At 46.7% G+C, this 12062-nt stretch overlaps 1 protein-coding gene across 1 annotated transcript in view; it reads left to right on the top strand.

Moving 5' to 3' along the window:
- Window positions 1–8157: 8157 nt before the first annotated feature.
- Window positions 8158–12062, top strand: part of LOC124464524 (dolichyl-diphosphooligosaccharide--protein glycosyltransferase subunit STT3B-like) — a 30501-nt gene continuing 26596 nt past the window's right edge. The window contains exon 1 of the mRNA XM_047016410.1: window positions 8158–8656. Within this exon, the coding sequence (XP_046872366.1) occupies window positions 8397–8656 (260 nt within the window). The 5' untranslated portion in view covers window positions 8158–8396. The remainder of the gene's footprint in view (window positions 8657–12062) is intronic.

The raw sequence follows: 12062 nt of genomic DNA on the forward strand, positions 1-12062 counted from the left end.
AAATTTCTCCACAGTTTCACATTCCCCCAGTGTGTTTCGGTCTTATAACATAACAAAGCTTTCCTGAAGCAGTGTGCTGTTTGGAACCAAGCCCTCTATAGCTCTGAACATACACCTCGAGAGAGAACCACAAAACAATAATTAAACCTTGAATTTTTTCAAAAGTAAAGTTACATATTACTCTAGGATAGTGACCATGTAGGGGTAGTATGCCTCTCTGAAAAATTAAACTCAAATTGTGGTGTTGTATTTTGATGAACACTAGAGGGTGAAGTGGTTCCATTAGAACAGACCCTGAACACATCTGTAGTCGATGACGTCAGAGCCTACTGCATCAATACAGTAGTCTTAACCTCGGTAAACGAGTTGTTTTATCCCCCAGATTACCATTTCCTGTCTCTACCGTGCTTCATGTGCATGTCATTTCCTGTTATGGTCCATTCTCTGGGCTGGTGGAATTGTACGAGTTGGGCTGCTGTAATGAGGTATATTTCCATGACTGAGAGGCGCACTCACAGGCACTGGCTGCCCAAGCAAACACTGGAGCCGTTCCGTGTCCTGGTGTGCCCTGATTGGGTTTTAATGGCACCCTTTGGCAAACTTAGCTTCAGAATGACACACTCAGACTCACACAAACACAAGCCAACGGTGAGAAAGTTGCCTCTCCTCTCCCTCTCCCTCTCGCTCTAACTAGTTTTTCTCTCCCTCTTTCGCTCTTTCTCTCTCCACCTCTCTCCCCTCCTCTTTCCCTCCTGTCTCTCTCTTTCTCTTTTCTTTTTCTTTCTGCCTTTCTCTCTCCCTCTCTCTTTATAGTTCAGTAACTCTTTCTCACTGTCTCAAACAGACAAACACTTTTTCTGGCAGTACAACACCACACAATTTCCCCCCTAACTTGTTTTCTTCCAGCTTTCCAAAGTCTGAAGAAGGCCCTAGAAGTTGCTGAAAATATATGCTTGCAACCTTCTCTCACTTATATTCATCCTCCCAATGAAGGCTGCTGTCTCTCACCTGGCTAACTAAGAGAGAAGATTGTAGGCGTGGGCGGACAAAACGAGAGAAAAATATACATGATTGCTTCGGCGAGTTTGTAAATTCCTGCTGGCGACCACAGATTGATGGAGAGAGGACAACGATCTCTTGTCAACGCCGAGACAGGCTGCCACGGCGACGCGTCGTCATTTGTCCCCTTCTCCACGAGCCACAAACAAAACAGTTTAGCTCGCTGTGCCGGGGGCAACATCAACAACACGCACCATGACTGATTGGGGCGGCTTTCCATCTCGGTCGATTGTGAGAGATATTCTATAGCACCGTCGCCCCCATTTGACTGAGTGCCATAATTGATATCAACCAGCGTCTCTAACTGATCCACTTGAACACATGCAACTCTTTCTCTTTTCATATTGACTTGATATGAGACAAACGCTGCAGCGTTATTACCAGCGCGTGTGCTGGGGTCTGTGGGTGTAATGAGGACTACTGTCAATAAATTGCATTATTAATTACTATTATTAGTAGTTATATATACTATTATTGTAGGGCCTATTCATTTAGCAGACGCTATAATCCCAAGTGATGTACGTAAAGTGCGTTTACAGTAAGTGCAGCACATAGTCACGGCCTCGAGGGGAAGGGTTTCTACAGTGCACGCGTGTTAGTGTGTGTGTGTGTGTGTGTGTGTGTGTGGTGTACACCCTCCAGAACCCTGCTGCCCTCCAGTCAGGCTCATGGTCAGCAATGACATCACCCTCAGAAAGCCAACAGGGCTTGGCATGCACCCACTCACTCTTTCTCTCCTCTCCCTCCCTCCCCGATCCCTCTCTCCTCCATCCCTCTCTCTCTCCTCCATCCCTCTATCCCTCTCTCCTCCCTCCCCAATCCCTCTCTCCTCCCTCCCTCTATCCCTCTCTTCCCAATCCCTCTCTCCTCCCTCCCTCTATCCCTCTCTCCTCTATCCCTCTCTCCTCCATCCCTCTATCCCTCTCTCCTCTATCCCTCTATCCCTCTCTCCTCCATCCCTCTATCCCTCTATCCCTCTCTCCTCCATCCCTCTATCCCTCTCTCCTCCCTCCCCAATCCCTCTCTCCTCCCTCCCTCTATCCCTCTCTCCTCTATCCCTCTCTCCTCCCTCCCTCTATCCCTCTCTCCTCCATCCCTCTATCCCTCTCTCCTCCATCCCTCTATCCCTCTATCCCTCTCTCCTCCCTCCCTCTATCCCTCTCTCCTCCATCCCTCTCTCTCTCCTCCATCCCTCTATCCCTCTCTCCTCCATCCCTCTATCCCTCTCTCCTCCATTCCTCCATCCCTCGCTCCTCCATCCCTCTTTCTGTCCTCTATCCCTCTCTCCTCCATCTCTCCCTCTCCATCCTCCCTGTCTCCCTCTAACCCTCTCAGCTCCATCCATCTTTCTCTCCCTCTATCATCCCTCTCTCCTCCATCTCTCTCTCCATCCTATCCCTCTCTCCTCCACTCCCTTCTTTCCACTGAGGCAAAATCAGTTCCACTTGGTTTTAGAGGTGTGAATAGTGCTCTGCCAGACGAGAGAGGCCGACCCGAGCAGAATCGATTGGTCATGAGCAGAGCCCAGACACACAGTCCTGGCTCGGGGCTGAGGACTGTCCTCTCTCGTTTTATGCATGGTTTTAATATTTGTATACATATATAATTCAGCCAACCAATAGGTTATCTTACGTATTATAAATCTACTGTGATGTGACTAAAGGGGATAAAACCGTGCCTCTCTAAGTTATACTCACCTCTCGTCCTTCTCATTGTACTGGTGTCATGTGAGAAAGCCCAAGAGAGCATACATATGTGGGAGTCAGGTGGCTGAGCGGTTAGGGAATCGGGCTAGTAATCAGAAGGTTGCTGGTTCGAGTCCTGGCCGTGCAAATTGACGTTGTGTCCTTGGGCAAGGCGATTCACTTCCCTGGAGAACGTCCCTGTACTTACTGTAAGTCACTCTGGATAAGAGCGTCTGCTAAATGTAAATATACCCCTGCAATAAATTGAACCGAGCAAGGGTACAGCTGAAAGGTTAATGCGTATAACTGCATATTAAGAAAGCAATGGTTCAATCCCTCCATCTGATACTGTGGCAATATGGGTTGTTTCTTCTATATGGTACAGTGGTGTCTATGACATGGAAAGAGCCTTTTTGGTGGCAATCGGCTTTTCCGTCGGTGAGCCTGTCAAACGTAAACTTGGATGCAAGTTTTGAGTTCTAATTCAACAGCACTCCTTATTTACTACATTGCCGCCAGACATGTAGCTTTTTCTTTCTTTGTTCAGTGCTGTAGCATCACATAAATCTGTTGCTGCTGGAATGGGAGCGTGGGTCTGTGAGGGCACTCAACAACCTGTGAGGGGAGTCATTTGTCAACTGAGGCAGCTTGGAAGTTGGGAGCCACACTTTTCAACATCTGAATCCTGTTTCCCCCCCAAGGGATGATGTCAGGCGAAGTTCTGTTTTTTCTTTTCTTTTTTCTTTCAAATTTCCCATCCCTGAATGGCAGGTTGAAAGACTCAGGCTTAAAAGGCTTCGTTGGAGCTTCTACATCTACAAGACAAGAGAACTGTTGAGGATGCTGACCTAACTTCCGGAGCAGAGCCTTCCGGCTTTGACATAGGCTAATGCTTAATATTGACGTCTCAGTTTCATACCGTTTGACGTTCATGCCAGCAAGAGCGGTACTACGTCTGGCGTGAGACTTTGAAAGGGAAGTTTTACATTGCGCTTCACTGGATTAACGATAAACGTTGGAGATGGGCGTCCTAGTGTAAACTACTGTTGCGGTGTGATCCAGTTAGAACCTAGCAATGTTGATTCCTTTGATTATTGAACAATTCGGTCAAACGGCCCTTGTTTTTCCCTCTATGAAAACTTCTGTGTCGTTAGATTAGCTTAGATATAGTTAGTTATTCACAGACATATTGCTTTATGTGCAAGTGCATATCAAAATAAAGAAGGGAAGGGAATGGCACAAATGCACAAAGCCTAAGTAGCCTATTATGCACATGCACAAATGTATTTATGCGACACCATTTATACAATTTTAAATTAATCTACGATTGTCAATAGGAAGAAAACAAATAAATATAGAAATTCAAATCCAAACCTCCGTTGTAGGAGAGTGCCTCGAGGAATCTGCTTCAACTCTTACTGTGTGTTGACAGTAGAGGTAAAAAACTATTTTCGTCTTTTGTAGATTAATTACTACATTAAAGAGTGAGTATTAGACTGCTGTTTTGAAAGGAAATATCACCAAGGACACGGTATTTATGAAGAATGTTAAAACGTTCACTTCACTTACATTTCCAATATTTTATTCATGTATTCAACAGTAATTTGTCAGTAGGCAAGGATACAAGGTTCTAATCAGACATCTCATTACGTCAAATCGGAGGTGCAGCAGCCCACAGGGTATCTGGAGAAGTTATACTCCTTGCATGGCAGAAAACAGGAAAATCCTGTCAAACAAACTTATGTTTTAACTGAAAACATGGGGTCAGGTGAGCGGTTAGGGAATCGGGCTATTAATCAGAAGGTTGTCGGTTCGATTCCCGGCTGTGCCAAACAAAAAAATTACGTTGTGTCCTTGGGCAAGGCACTTCACCCCTACTTGCCTCGGGGGGAATATCCCTTACTGTCAGTCGCTTTGGATAAGAGCGTCTGCTAAATGACTAATGTAAATGTGATGTAAACATGGTCCGGAATGTAGGCTACACCATAAACTCAAAATATCTTATCATCGTTTGGATGTAGCCTATATTTTTGGACTGAAAACAATATAACGGCGCGGGAGTCAGCTTAGCAGGGGACAGACTAACATCCCCAGCCCCCAGGTGTGCGAGGCAGCAAGGTGTCCCTCTTACACCTGGACATGTTCGGTTCGCTGGCCAACAGCAAGGTGAAGTAATGAGGCGCGTTTAAGGTGAAATGGCGCGTCACTGATCAGAGGAAGCAGGTGACCTACTCTCTGACCGAAGACCCTCGTTGTCATGGGACCCGATATGACTGACAGCTCGATTAGCCTGAAGACAAGAGCTCTAAAGTTGAGTGTTATTCATCAAGTTCCCCTTTTTCAGCCTCGACAACCAACTCTGCAGCCCCCACTGGGAGAACAGGATTGTATAACTGACTAGTTTTCATTCAATTTTTGAATCTATTTACAACAACAAAAAACCTTTCCTTTAAGAAAGCAGTCTTAGAAAAGCTGTCGACTTTAAAGGTCCCATGACATGCTGTTTTTTGATGTTTTTTTATAGGCTTAAGTCTTATAGCTATGACCCTATCCCACACTAAAAATGAGGGTTAGAGTTAGACTTAGGGATTGGGTTATGGCTATAACTAATCCTGATCCTGACTCTGCAACGACACCTGACTGCAACCCTGTTGTTGGTTTAGGGTCAAGGTCAGCCGTTTCCCTAACCCTCATTTTTGAATTTAAGCTAGGGGAACTTGCTAAAATGAAATGTTCATGTCATGGGACCTTTAACAGTTCTGATCATGTTCAAATAAAGCCTCTCTTGCTTTTCTACTTTCTGGTTCTTCGTGGTTATTCAAATATGCAGAACAAGGCAGGCGTGCCGCTATGAATACAGACACCCACTGTGCCAGCTTTTAACAGCGTTGTTCTTGAAAACCCAACCTGAAGCAGATTGTGCCACCAGAGCACCCCTCTCTACAATTCACACACCATCTGCAGAGAAAGGAGGGCGTAGCTCAGAAGCACTCTGCGTGAAGGGGAAAAAAGAAGAAGAACCCAGGCTGTTTCCAGAGAGAGTCTGTATGCTAGCTTGGACAGCTTGCATTACAAGGAACACAATAGTAGGTGATATCAGTGCAACTCACAAAACATTGCTCGGGTGATTTCAGTGCAACTCAGGGGAAATTGTTGAAGCCAATCGATGGTGTTAGACGAGACATCTGTATTTTTCAAACCTCTCTGCCTGCACCCTTCACACAGTGTCCTGTTTAAGACTGCTGCAACGCGGCCACATCAGCAGCCCCTGATTGTGCAAGGACATGACAATGCCTAACAACCCTTTCAGTATGTCGAGGTAGAGAACAAGAGCTGGCTGATTTCTCCCCAAATGCACATCATCCCTTCCTAATTTGTGTTGTTTTCATGACAAACATTGGTGAAGACACCTGCACACTGCTTAAAATATTCTTTTCCAGCATGCCTCCCTAATAGTACTCATGAAAGCTGGCAAACAAGCAGTCACAAAAGATAGCAAAGCAAACAAACACTCAGGGCTTTGTCTCTGGAGGAAAGGAGGAAGGCAGAGAGTCTCTGCCCAGCAAGCAGAGAGTCTCTGCCCAGCAACTGGTCTTCTCTCTGTTGGTACTCATGGAGACCTTGACAATGGAAACAACATTTGGAGCTTGCATTTCCATTTCATTCAAAAGGTCACACCGTCTCACTTTGGGTACGTGTGGCATGCGAGTTTTTGTGTGAGTGTGCGTTGTGTGTGTTTTTGCCTGGGTATTTGAGTGCGTACGTGTGTGTGTGTGCACCCATTGATGCATGAGACAATCTGGTGAATGGAAAGCATTGTTTGTGTGTGACTGGCTGAATGTCTCTCCTTGAAACAAGGATGCAGCACAGCCACGCTTCTGCAGCGCTTTGTCTGGATTACCGGACTATTGTGATTCTGGACCCACCAGGCAGGCATCTTCACTTCACACATTTTCCTCATATCCTTCTCCCTCTCTCTCTCTCTCTCTCTCTCGTCTGCAAGTCTCTCTCTCTCTCCTGTCTGCATGTCTCTTTCTCTCCTGTCTGCATGTCTCTCTCTCCTCTCTATCTCTCCTATCTCTCTCTTGTTCCTCCACCTGTTCACATTCAAATAGTCTTTCTGACAATCACACCTCTCTTTTCCTTTTTACTTTCTCTAATCTGTTTTCTAGTTTAATCTTGTCCTCCGTTTTCTCTCTTCTCCTCCTGCATTCTGATCCCCCTCTTCTCTGTTCTCTATCATCCCTCTATCATGCCCGCTGCACTTGCTACACCGGCCAAAGCTTCCATTACCTATATCTCGTTCCACCATGAATATTCACCCCCTCGTCTATGTGCTTCACCTGTCTGTGTAAAGCAGCCTTTCTCAACCCTGGTCCTCGTGCCCCCTTGTCCTGCATGTTTTAGATGTTTCCCTGCTCCAACACACTAGTTTCTACTGAATGGATCGTTATCAGGCTTCTGCTGAGCTGGATAATTACCTGTTTATTTGATTCTGGTGTGTTGGTGCAGGGAAACATCTAAAACATGCAGGACAAGAGGGCCCCAGGACCAGGGGTGAGAACCACTGATGTAAACAGTACTTCCTCCGCAGCGCCGGGCCTTAGTTTGAGCTCCCAAGTCATGTGTTCTTGTTAACACTTTCTCTTCTGTGTACAGATTTTTGAACAAAACATGATACATCCTTTTCCTCATTGATCAAGGACGTGTTGCATGAGTAAATGTTCAAAAGAAGAACTTTGAAAACAAACAGGGATCTGCAGGAGCAGAGTGATACCAGTGCAGTGGTGACATATTTAACATATGCTATCATCCAAAGGGATTTTAACCTTCAAACTCTAGATCTGCAATAAAATGCTCTTATCATTGAGCTATAGCCTACCCATTCCAGTGCAAGTTTGTGCAGTGTTGACGATGACACAGCATTCTGATTTCACTCCCCTCACGTCCAAGAACACAGAGGGGCAAAAAAAACATCACCTTTCACAGTCAGCATTTGCAATTCAACACTTTCTAATTCTACTATGATTTTATACTATCTCTTTGATGCTTCAGTGCGTGCGTTATCCGGTTTAGCATCTAGGTGGGTCTCGTTTGAGAAACGTCTTGTTTGAGGGAGACGGCCTGTAAAACCGTTTCGTGTTCCAACAGTAAATATTTTTCAATGAAAAAAACGTAAAATAAAAAAAAACACAAAAAAAAGGTTTTTGATGTCCCTTTTTTATTCTCTTTCTCTCTCTCGCTCTTTTTTCTCGCTCTTTTTTTCTCTGATTCCATTGACTAGAAAATCTGTCCATCATTTCGGTTTCACCCAACACCAGCACCAACCAACGGTTCAGCGGTCTTTGCTCCACCCACTTTATACCTGTCGTTCTGTGAGAGGCTGTCAGAGATGCCTGTCCCGCCTACTCGGTCCCTCCCTACCGGCATTCAATCCGATTGAGTTTTGCAGAGCGTGAGTTTGCATTGAGGATGTAATGGTGGTTATCTACGCAAGCAACTGCAAATAAAGGCCATTAATCGATAGAAAAGGGGGGAGAGAAAAACGTACTAAAACCAAGGGACTTGTACGCGACGACGAACAAGGCAGAAAAGGGAGCGTGGCAGGAGGGCGCTCGATTAGACCCGCTGATTCCGCAAACCACGCAGAATATGGCGGAGCACCACTCAGCTACCGACGGAAAGCACAAAGCGTCCCCCAATGCCGGGGGCTCGGTGCAGGGCAACAGCCGACCCATAGCTGCGGGTGGAGGAGGGGGGAAAGTAGGCCTGTCTGGCGGTCTCACGCAGCCGGCAGGATGGCAGTCTTTACTCTCGTTCACCATTCTCTTTCTGGCCTGGTTAGCAGGATTCAGCTCTAGACTTTTTGCAGTGATCCGGTTTGAGAGCATCATCCACGAGTTCGATCCATGGTAAGTAACCAGCTAGCTAGCTGTTTTAGCATGCCGTCTGTGTGTATATATGTGTTGTGGATGGTTGGCACAAGCAGTATGGCGTGCAAGTTGACAGCTTGTCAGAGGCTAGTGTCAAGTTTTTCAAAAGTTGCGCAGCCACAATCCAGTCACGCTGCTGTCAGTGGTTGAAATCTTGGCCTCACGTTAGCTAGCTGCTCAAGTGTCCTGACCCTCTCCTTAATAATGCCGTTTCATCGTAAATGTAATTAGTGCTAACGTCAGCGAGCTTGACATCCAAGTCCTTAAACTTTTTATACACTTCTATGTGTCGTTCGATTTTCCAAGTAAGTTTTCTTTGGGCTAGACTTAACAGAGCAGTGACAAAGTAGTTGGCTGGCTAGCGGACATAGATAGTTGGCTAGCTACTGTAGCTAGCTCTAGCTAAGCTAGCTATGTGACGCTCCTCGTGGGCGTCCTACTCGGTTAACGTTCATTCATTCATTATTCACAGTGAATCGCTAAAAGCTTTCCTGGCATTGTTTTCCAGTGTCTTCTTGCCGGGACAAAAATATAGGTGATTTTGTCGTTTTGGGTTTGAAAGATAAAGCTAAATAGTATGCATCCTGTCAATGAATGAAAACTCGATTTGAACGATGGTCACGTTAGCGGTGACTGTCTAGGAAATTAGCTTGGTCCTGCTATAATTCCGTCCAGTTTTGCTTTTGACGATTTCCCTTCCCGTGTGGACGCCAATCTGGCTCTTTGACCGCGTACTTGCATAAATGGGACGTCTGGAATGTAGTTTATTGGAGAGGTTAACGTGGCGCTCGGCTATATGAAAGCGTACCCGGAAGACGTCCCTGCGAACTTAGTAATGCCTGTGCGTACTGTGCACTGCAAGTTTTTATTGTGTCCGGCGGTAATCTTTCTCCTAACATTGTTGTGTCCTAATCCGCTAGAGGTTAGATCCGTCATCATCATTGTAGGTAACACTTTAATAAGAGGTGGAGGTCGAACAGGTCTTGGCTATCTCAGAGCTTGCTGCTTTTTGTTGAAGTTCATTCTTAGTTTGTGCACTTGGAACAATCTGCTTGTATTGTTAAATTAGGTTTCGTAGCTTTTAATTTAGTCATTGGCGACATCCCGATGTTTTGGAATCAATAAATCATCCAAGTTGATGTGCTTGACAGTGAAAACAAGTTCCGTTGCGACTAAACCAATTTCACTCTGAAATTAGGGAATTGGGTGGTTAATCTGATTGCTCGGGGACTAGAAAACTATTGATTTGCTCACAGCTGAGCGTCCTACTGCTTTATAATGCAACACTAAGCATTACGTTGAACTAACAAGCAATTGGGAGAAGCTAGATTGCGTTATCATCAGCAAATATCAAGGAGACTGCGAAACTTGTAGACGCTGGTTGGAGTGTAGACTAATTAGTGCAACGGTGATAAATCAATTATGTTATTTATTTTCTGTTTCACTGGAGTTCCACGTTATTCTTGTCTTGATTTGACCCAACCTGGAACTGATTGCAGTTCGCGAACATTGCAACCTATCAACCATTTAGTCAAAATCGTATCTTATCTTGAATTCTGCAACCAAAACCAAACAACAAATTAAAGTAGAGCTGAGTGGACTGTTGTCCATCTAGGTGACTGAGGGGGAGAATCATTATATTTCAGCCTTTCTTGCAGCAATATATAACTTCCTTTGTTCAATATTTGAGATGCTCTCACCTGTTTGTGCAGAGACTCTCAATATTAGTCTCTTGGTTGATTTCCCCCCCAAGTCTGTTGCAACATTGGCCGTGGTTTATTGATTGGTGCATGTTGAGGAGGTGAGGTTGGGGTGTTCCACCGGTCAATTCCTCTCTGGCCCAGTGGGTCATGGGACAGAGAGAGGGGCTGTGTCTGTCCAGGGAGGAGAGAGGGGGGCTGTGTCTGTCCAGGGAGGAGAGACGGGGGCCGTGTCTGTCCAGGGAGGAGAGAGGGGGGCTGTGTCTGTCCAGGGAGGAGAGAGGGGGGCTGTGTCTGTCCAGGGAGGAGAGACGGGGGCCGTGTCTGTCCAGGGAGGAGAGAGGGGGGCTGTGTCTGTCCAGGGAGGAGAGACGGGGGCTGTGTCTATCCAGGGAGGAGAGAGGGGGGCTGTGTCTGTCCAGGGAGGAGAGAGGGGGGCTGTGTCTGTCCAGGGAGGAGAGACGGGGGCCGTGTCTGTCCAGGGAGGAGAGAGGGGGGCTGTGTCTGTCCAGGGAGGAGAGACGGGGGCTGTGTCTATCCAGGGAGGAGAGAGGGGGGCTGTGTCTGTCCAGGGAGGAGAGAGGGGGGCCGTGTCTGTCCAGGGAGGAGAGAGGGGGGCCGTGTCTGTCCAGGGAGGAGAGAAGGGGGCTGTGTCTGTCCAGGGAGGAGAGAGGGGGGCCGTGTCTGTCCAGGGAGGAGAGAGGGGGGCTGTGTCTGTCCAGGGAGGAGAGAGGGGGGCTGTGTCTGTCCAGGGAGGAGAGGCAGATGCACTGTGTGTGAGAGGCTGAACTGGATGTTCATGTAGGGCCTCCAGCCCTCGTCTGCAATCTGAGGCAGGGCAGAGCTGTGAGGCCCAGGCTCTGCCATCTGAGGCAGGGCAGAGCTGTGGGGCTCTGCCATCTGAGGCAGGGCAGAGCTGTGGGGCTCAGGCTAGCAGGCTGTCCATCTGACACTTCCAAGCTGGAATTTGTTAACCTGGGAACGACCAGGACAACCAGACGGCCGACTGCAGCCTGGCCAGTACGAGAGGGAGCGATCCTTGTTGGGTTTTGGGTGTGGATGGGAAAGTAGAAGAAAAAAAAACGGTGATAAATTCATGTGATGTAGCCCATCCAAACACAAGAGTTATATGATGTAGCCCATCCAGAAGCAAGATTTTCTTTCTCCTTAGAGAAACAGAGATGAAAGGGTCCTTTGCAGTAGAGATCTTGCCATGGAGGATACTTTCAGCCCTCAAATCTAACAACGATTGTTAATCAAGGTGAATTAGTCAAATGGAAAACGCTTCTGTAAAAGAGGAGACCAAGGTATTGATTGATTTCAGTGTTTCCCACAGATTAGAAAACTATATGTGGCGGGGGGGGGGGGGGGGGGGGGGGTCGAAATAATTCACAAAATCAACAACAACAAACAAATAATTTCTGCATATGCAGGTAGCGACGCTGCATACAGGGTGCTAAATAACTATTTAACTGGTCGGCTCCATGACGCCGGGTAAGTAGCTAGCTCTTGAAACTTCTCACCAAAAGAACGAAGGGGAACCTTCGATTAAGACATGTCCGTCGGTACCTAGCGAAAAGTAGCCTCAACTTTCCTAGACCTTTAGCTACGGCACTAATGCTGAAGGCTCGCTGATGTAGCTGTCGGTCTCACTAGAACGGCGTATGCATTGTTGCTAACGTGTG

Source organism: Hypomesus transpacificus, unplaced genomic scaffold (assembly GCF_021917145.1).
Source record: "Hypomesus transpacificus isolate Combined female unplaced genomic scaffold, fHypTra1 scaffold_358, whole genome shotgun sequence".
Lineage (NCBI taxonomy): Eukaryota > Metazoa > Chordata > Actinopteri > Osmeriformes > Osmeridae > Hypomesus > Hypomesus transpacificus.